This window comes from Quercus robur, chromosome 4, assembly GCF_932294415.1.
Source record: "Quercus robur chromosome 4, dhQueRobu3.1, whole genome shotgun sequence".
Taxonomy (NCBI): domain Eukaryota; kingdom Viridiplantae; phylum Streptophyta; class Magnoliopsida; order Fagales; family Fagaceae; genus Quercus; species Quercus robur.
In genome coordinates, this window is record NC_065537.1 from 48,305,805 (window position 1) to 48,314,785 (window position 8,981).

The 8,981-nt window shown below is 33.2% G+C and overlaps 1 protein-coding gene across 1 annotated transcript; it reads right to left on the bottom strand.

Moving 5' to 3' along the window:
* Positions 1-585: 585 nt before the first annotated feature.
* Positions 586-4,360, bottom strand: LOC126722565 (protein NRT1/ PTR FAMILY 5.10-like). Its single transcript, XM_050425715.1, has 4 exons — positions 4,176-4,360; positions 3,830-4,047; positions 2,684-3,225; positions 586-1,390 (listed from the first exon to the last, which is right to left on the bottom strand). The coding sequence occupies exons 1-4, from the start codon at positions 4,291-4,293 to the stop codon at positions 595-597; spliced, it is 1,674 nt and encodes a 557-aa protein (XP_050281672.1). The 5' UTR covers positions 4,294-4,360; the 3' UTR covers positions 586-594.
* Between the last annotated feature and the right edge of the window lie 4,621 nt (positions 4,361-8,981).

Below are 8,981 nucleotides of genomic sequence, written 5' to 3' on the forward strand. Positions count from 1 at the left end.
TAAGCTTCCCATACCCACATTTGATCACCTAGGTTGTCAAAGTATCCGGTGACCTTTTGGATTAGATTGATTTAATTGGGTTTCTCGAGTTGTGTCTTTTTTTTTTTTTTTTTCCTTAAAGCCCTAATTTGATGTACCAAAGATTGAGTTTTTCGGTCCCTTCTTTTCTGTAAACTATAACAACTCAACTTCAAATTCTTTCAAAGAAGGGTTTAAAACCTACCCACTTCCCCTCTATTTTCCCTTTATCCAAACACAGAGAAATAAGTGTCCAAGTGACATCCCACCCAAACACATAACATAACATCCATGTAGTTGAGTTTTAAGTGTTGGCTTTTAAAAAGTGTTTAAACCCCACCTTCCCCTCCTCTACTATCTATTTATTTATATATATATATATATATATATAAAAAGAAAAAAAAAGAAAAAAAAGGTGCTGGCTTCTAGAAATTCTATGTTAGAAAACTAGGAATTCAAGATATAATGTCATTAGGTCAAATGTTTTCGCTTAGCATGAAACATTTGAACCCTAGGTTGAACACACCAAAAGATGACAAGGAGTACAAAAATTTACCAACAGCAAAGTGACTGAATTCAAATTGTACTTTTCCTATTATTATAAATATAAGATTTTGCAAAATACAAGTAGGCAGCAAATGCAACTGCACCAAGTCCAGCAAGTAACCAATAAAAATAGTCAAGATGTGCCCGATTAAGATTATCAGCAAACCAGCTATCTTTGCCATCCCCGCCAGTTGCCTCCTCAATGAAAGAGATAAGAAAGCCGCTTAAAAAATTCGCGACCCCAAAAATACTAAGATAGAGGGCAAGACCTACGCTTCTTAATTCAATTGGGACCTGATCATAGAAGAATTCTTGTAGCCCGACCATGGTGAAAACATCAGCAATTCCTGACAAAACATATTGAGGAAGAAGCCACCACACACTCATTGGAATAGTTACATCTAGCATATCAACCAACCCATATTCTTTAGCAGTTTTGAGCCTTTTTATTTCAATTAGAGCTGCAATTACCATGCAAATGATAGATAAAAGCATCCCAGTTCCAATTCTCTGTAGCATTGTGATTCCAAAGGGTTTAGTGGTGATAGCTCTTGCTATAGGAACAAAAATGCAGTCATATACAGGAATGAAAAAGACCATGGCCAGGCCGCCAAAGAATTGTAGTGAAGCAGCTGGTATCTCAAAGCCAGGAAAAATTGTTCTATCAAGAGTAGCCCCTTGCTTGGTAAAGAAAGTTGAGGTTTGTGCAAACACAATAGCATAACCTAAGCTCGTAGCCCAAATTGGAACAAGCCTAAGAACTGCCTTTGCTTCTCCAACATCATTGACAGTACATACCTTGTCTTGCAAGGCTCTGTTAAGGAACCTGTCACATTAGAGGATCCAAATCATTCTGGAAAAGGAGATTAGATCTAAAAAATGAATTAAAATTTGTTTTAGTTAAGTAAACCAAAATTATTTCAACTGAAAGAAGAGCAAGACTTATTCATTAGTTGGGAAACAGGTGGTATGATTATTTTTGTTATTAGTAATATAATAAAAGTCGTGATAGTGTTGGAGAAAACAGTGTATTAAGTCTTAAGCCAATTCAATGGAGCATAGGTAAAATGAATGGTATATGTAGGAAACTAGCTTTCACAAACGGGTCAAGTTGATTGGGTTCGAGTTCGGCATTGGCGGGTTTAGGTAAGACTGTGTTCAATTTAACAATGGGTCGTACTGAGTTGCAAACCTAAAAACCCCTGTCCATTCTTTTTAGGGTCAGGCCAATCTAGTTCGACTATTTTTTTTCATATGCAAATAATAATAATAAGTAAAAATAAATTTGAACAAAATTTGTGTCTTCTTTTCAATACTAATAAGTGAACAAATAAAGAAAACACTCATAAGTAAAAGAATAATACACAATTTTAAGTTTACATAGTCATAAGGTTCACAAAACTAAAATCTTCAAGGCTCCAAAACAAGAAGTGAAAGAGCGAAAACATTTTTGCACAGGATCAAAAGGCCAAAACAAGCTAAATTTTTTCCTTTCAAAATAAAAAGAGTTTATTTGTGTGACTTACGGGTTGACCTGGACAGGAATTTCAGCAGGTGGGGGACTTAGGTAAACCCCCTCTTTTTTTACGGGTACAAAAGCCTTACTCATACCGATATTTTTCTTTCGGATTCGTATGGCTTATTAAGTCCAAGTCCAATTTTACCATGTATAGTCATTACCCACAAATAAGATTCTGAATTAAATGTGTTTATTATATGTTATGGGTCTGTTTGAATTGAGCTTATTGTTGCTGAAACTGAAAACTGAAAGTACTGTAGCAAAATAATTTTTAAATGTGTGAATAGTATCTTAGGATCCATTTTTAATATTTTTAATGCGTGAACAGTGAAGCCATGTGAGACTACTATTCACATGCAGGAAAAAAAAAAAAAAAAAGCAAAATGTGGAACTGAAAACGCAAGAATAAACACTCCCCAAATGCTCACTATATTAAGGTTTTAACTGTCTTCTCCAAGTATTATCTCTTCAATAACTTAACCTCCTGGACCCTTTATATCATATTTATATATAAAGTTTCTATTTTATTTTTTGGGACAAGAAATACCATATTAGACAGGTAGTAAGTCTTTAAAATAAAAATAAATATTGCTCTCTTACTTGAATTGTTCAGAGCTATGCTGTGGCAGGGTTCTGCAAGCTTCCTCTTCAATAACTATTTCTGATGGTTTAGCCCGGCGATTCTTAATTGCTATAACAAACACCTGACCGATCCTCACAAATGGGCTTTTCACCTCTTTGATACTATATCTATAAGTTCTAGTACCAAGCAAGAAGACACCTAAGGCAATGACCATCACAAAACAGGGGATTCCAAATCCTAGACCCCAACTAAGGTTTTCTTGCACAAAGCTTACGACCAACATTGCCACAGAAGAACCTGCACATATTCCAAAATACCACCAATTGAAGAATGAGCTTTTGGCTCGGCTTTCCACAAGATCTTCTCCATCAAACTGGTCAGCTCCAAAGGCTTGAACACAAGGCTTGTGTCCACCTTGCCCAACTGCTACTAGATATAGAGAGAGGATGAATAAATTCACTTGGAGCTCAGAAGAACCTAATCTAACTTCGTTGTTGCCTATGTAATTAGAAGTACTGATAGAAGGAAGCATAGTTGACAGAGTTAGCAAGCCTAGTCCCTGTGATTAATCACAATCTAAGTCATGGATAATTAAACTAAAATATAAAACGCCTAAGTTTAAAAATTAATGCTAAAATAGTAACGTTTGATTTTGGAAGATTTCGTTCTGAATGCTGATGCTCTCTTGTCATAAAACAGTGTGTTTTTGAAAGACCTTTTGTTTCCATGAAACTGTACTAATCTCTAGCAGAATTCTTGTATGCAAAGGATTTTGAGTAAGAAGACTGAGTCAACTTTGGCAATACTATTCCATTTTGTTCCTTTCTCTGGTATTAGTAAAGGTGGGCAATTCATACATGGGTTGAGATTTTTTCCAGTGCATCCATATCAGGAAGTGTCCAATGCACTGATGCAATGGACATAAGTCGTGTCCTTCTTACATAGCCTTTGTGGAAAAGTCAAGAACAGGAAAATAATGGTTGTCTGAGGGTTGCTACATGAGTTATTGGAAAACAAGTGCCTATGCACTTGTGCTGCTATGAGATCTTTGCAAATTGCTAGTTTTTCTACTATGAAATTGATATTTGACTTTTCTCCCACTTTTGGCAAGGGATGCTTGAACGGAATTAAGGGGGGAGAGAGAGAGAGAGAGAGATACGCACCAGAATGTATATGCAAGAAGCAATAATAATGGTGTGGTAGCGCCCTAGATAAGAGTCAGCTACGAATGCTCCTAAAAGCGGAAGCAAAGATGCAGTTCCGAACCAAGTGTTGATGTTCACGGCTGCAGTGGCCGTTGATTGCCCCAGCTGCTCAGTCAAGTACATGATCAGGTTGCAGCTAATCCCATAATATGCAAACCTCTCAGCCACTTCCACACCTAATATAAACCATCATATTCATCATATTACTATTTTTATGCCCAAAAAACAGAAGGGAATGATCATCATAATTCTTATTTGAGAGATTTTTCACATTGTTGAATTGATTTGGGTGAGACTTTCTTACCTATGATGAAATATGCCGACCTCCAACCTCCAGAGTTGGATCTGAGGACTTGCCGGCTTTTGTAGTCAACGGCGGCATTTGCAACTCTGTCCAATAGCAGTGGCTTTTCAGTGGACATTTCTTGAACCACACGACACAGTTAACAACTGTGTTGCTTCTCTACTCTTCTTACTTCAACAACAATTCCACATTTTCATGTATATAGTTGGTATTTTATTTTATTATTATTATTATTTTTTTTTTTTGAGAAACATGTAGTTGGTAGTTAGCTGGTGCCTGGTGGCGTTGCTGTTGATTTTTTTTTAATTATTATTATATTATATTATTATTATATTTTGTAGGAGAAGTATTAAAAGGATATCCTGGATATGCCATCATCATCACCACTAAATTATTATATTATATTATTATTATAGGATAAAATTTAATTTCCATCCCTAAATTTTCACAAAAATTTATTTTTCATTTCTAAACCATACAAAACAATACATTTTTCATCTTTTTGTCAATGTCTGTTAGTTTATGTTAAATGTGACTGAACAATGTGCTAAACAGTGTGCTAACATATCATATAACTTAAACCAAACCATTTAATTTTAAAAGGTATGGACATTTGGCGTAAAATTGTTGGCACATGTGGAATAAATATTATAGTGAGACAAAAATACCCCTCACTCCCAATGATACATTCGAATCTCGCTGTGGCGGCAATGATTGCCTACTCAGAGAACTGTCGTCTTAATCATTTGTGAAATGATTATTGTTCTATTGGTTATTTGGTCAATAAATCAACCAAATAACCAATAGAACAATAATTATTTCACAAACCCAAATCAAAAAGGTCTACCTTAATACCATATCCACCACAATTGCATAACTTCTAAAATAAATAAAAAGCCAAAAGCCAAATACACACTGACACACGCAGAGAACTAAGGGGATGCTTGAATTTGAAGGAGATTATGGCCATGGATTTCTCTGCTACTGCTTTAGTAACAACGGTGTCATAGAAGAATTTATTTATTTATTATTATTATTATTTTTTTAAGAACTGGGTTTAGAGTTATCCTTGTTACCTTGGGAATTGATGCGTGGGATTCACCGGCAGATTGTGACGATCAGCAAAAACCACCGATGGATCGGTGATGTGGACTTGTCAACGTGGATGGGAATTTCATGGTTGGGGTTGCCAGTCGTGGATTGGGGGAGGGGATTTCATGGTTGGACTATAGCACTAGGGTTTCACGTTGGATATTTTGATTTTTTCCGTAAAGCTCTACTGAGACAATGAAGGGTATTTTTGTCTCAATGTAATATGTAATCCACATGTGCCAATAATTGTAGGCCAAGTCTCCATACTTTTTAAAATTAAACGGTTTGTCAACGTATTATTAGGCCACGATAGGTTATAAACTAACTGACTCTACTTTTCAAAAAAAAAAAAAAAAAAAAAAAAAAAAAAAAACAAGCAAACAAACTGACATTAACTAAAGGATGAAAAATATAACATTTTGTAAAGTTTAATAGTGAAAAAAAAAACTTTTGAAATATTAGTAACCAAAAATGAATTTTTATAAAAGTGTAAGGATGAAAATGATACTTTACTCAAAAATATATTAAGTTAATTGGAATATCATCATCACTTTCAAGTGGCCCAAGTGGCAGCTAGTCATCCTAGTGACTCTAAGCTCAGGGGTTCTATCCCCTACATAGACATTTACCCAAAAAAAAAAAAAAAAGTAGATGATATTATTTTTATTATTTAACAATTATTGTACATAACATCAATTATAGGCGGCCATGAACCCCCTGGCTTTTTAAAATTTTTGTTAAGACCAGCCTAACTGGCAAGAGAGTAAGTTGATAATTTACATAAAGAATTTACTTGCTGGCCACCTCTCAATTTTTAGAATTCAACTTCTCAACATCTAAAATTTAGACCTTGATCCAAATAAAAATTTAAATCGGCACATCTGGTAAAAAAAAAAAAAAAACTAATTCTCAGCTTTAAATCACTGGATTTCAACATTAAAATGTACTACAAATTTAGAGTTGTAGAGTAAAATAAACATACCTCCAGCTGTAGCTGTTTAAGTCTTTAAAAAAAAGAAAACTCACTATATGATGATAATGTATATAAAATGGTTTTTTAGTATATGGCATTTACCTCACACATATCCTTTTGATGGAAACACAGGCTACATATAAAGGCTAGATTAGGGATCCTTTGGGATCAAAATTTTCATAACTCTCCTTCCATCAAGGAGCTTAAAAATTGTAACTTCATAAAATTTTATTAATCAAAGAGGTTATACCAATTAAGAGTTACTAAAGGATGTTACACCTAACATGTAACTTTCAAAAATAGGAAACTTAAGACATGAAATAAGAAACTTAAGACATGAGTTTCATCTTCACTCAAATGTGGGCCATATAAAATTCTCTTTTAAGGAAATATAATCCTACATTCTCCCACTTGGCCCATATGAAATTCAAATAACTCAATAAGTGATTATCACTATGCTATAGCCACAATATTATCCATGTCACTAGTTGTGAAATGCTTCCACTTAAATAAAGAATTCAATATACGAATCATGGCGGTAATCTCCTCAAGTATAATGAGTATTTCCTTCCATGTATTACAATATAATGTAATCCTTACATGAGTACTTTATGGCCAATTAATTCTTTATGAATGGACTATCTATTAGCCATTCGGGTCCTCCTCTAAACATCCCCACGCATATATTGTCCTTTATTTATTCCCATGGATTAAATAAAAATTTATAAATATACTTTATGTGCACAAAATATATATTATCTTTTATTCTCTAAGAACAAGCAAATATGTGTCCCAAATACAAAACAACTAAAGAGAAATTAAACATCAAATAAACTATTAAGTCCCATATGTTCCACATGAGTCTTCTTTTCTCCAAAGACTTAAACAACTATGGTTGGAGGTATGTTTATTTTATTTCGCAATTCTAAATTTATCTTACATTTGCTATCAAAGCCTCCTTCATGCTATGTTGTTCAGTAATTTTTTCATTCATAGGTTTTTCTATGATTTGGCTAAATTTTCGATGCGCATATGGATTTAAGGACATAAAGTATTTGCAGTGCATATTCTTTAGTACTGGGACCTTTTGGCTAAATTAACTATGCCATCAAAATCTGGCCTTTTAACAAACATCAACAAACCCAGTTTTAAGAGGCATGGAATAATGTTAAGTTTTATGCCATGTATCTCATGTGTGGGTCATAGCATATAGTATTGAAGCCTATCACTAAAATAGCTTTTACCATCGTTTGGGCTGGATGGCTTTAATATGGGATAGTTTTCAAATATAGATGACTATCTATAGAAAATTATTCCTTTTGCATCTGGCATTGGCCGAATGTTTCTGTAGAGAACATGATTGGTTTTTCAAATTTAAGCTTCTCATGAAAGTGGACATCTATCATGATAACTTTGCATATAGATTATTATGCTTCTTTGTTATTAAGTAGAACTTATCTTGTCTGACTTACATATAATGTGTAGTGGTTTTATAAAGTTTGTGACTATATATAAAAATTTGATCATTACATAGTTAAAATTTATGATATTTTTAGTGTATTTACAGTTTCTTACACTTATCTTGTCTTTAAATATCATTTTATGGTATATTTTAATTGACATGATCAGTATGACGTTTAGTTTATTTTTATGATGTTATTTGAAGGGGTGAATATCAAATTTGGTCCCTAATGTTCTTATTTATATGGAATTTTATGAACATCAAACTTAATCCATTAGATCACTCCCACCATTTATAGTCAAGTTTATCATTTGGTGCACTTGATTCCGTGGGGACAGGTGGTTCATCCACATGGAGCGCCAAATCAAGATCCATGCATCCTAATAAAATAATAATACTTTTCAGTCATTATAGTTGTCACCGATTAACATTGGCACACGTGAAGAATCGGTTATATATGGATTCACCAACTTTGTTGTGCCATTTGGTTTTACTGGGCATATTGTTAATTGGTATATAAGTAGTAGGAATTGTTGCAATAACCAAGAAAAAAATAAACTTTAATGCTATGAAATATAAACCTTAATTCTAAATCAACCAAAGTCAATTTAGTAGTAAATTCTAACCTTCCTATGGGTAGAGGTGCATCACACATAAATTTACTAAAATACTTTATTAATAAGACTAGTAATTATGAACAATAAGAATAAAATTTTCCATACCTTTGGGCCTAGGAAAATTATATTCTTAATGTGTAATTCACCATCTTATTCCAATTAAATCATAAAAATATGACCTCCCTATGGAGCCAAGTTATTGTTATTCACGAATTAATTACAATTTAGATGTCTTTATTCTTAATGAAGTATTAAAAAAAATTAACTTGATGTGATTATCATTACGGCTTAAGATGCTATGGCTATTCTCAAGTCATTTTGATAGTCATCCCTTCAAATGACATCATAAAGATAAACTAAACGTCATATTGATCATGTCAATTAAAATAAACCATAAAATGATATTTAAAGACAAGTGTAAGAAACTGTAAATACACTAAAAATATCATAAATTTTAACTATGTAATGATCAAATTTTCATATATATTCACAAACTTTATAAAATCACTCCACACTATATGTAAGTTTGACAAGATAAGTTCTGCTAAATAACAAAGAATCATAATATTCTGTATGCAAAGTTATCATGACAGATGTCCACTTTCATGAGAAGCTTAAATTCGAAAAACCAATCATGATCTCCACATAAACATTCAGCCAAT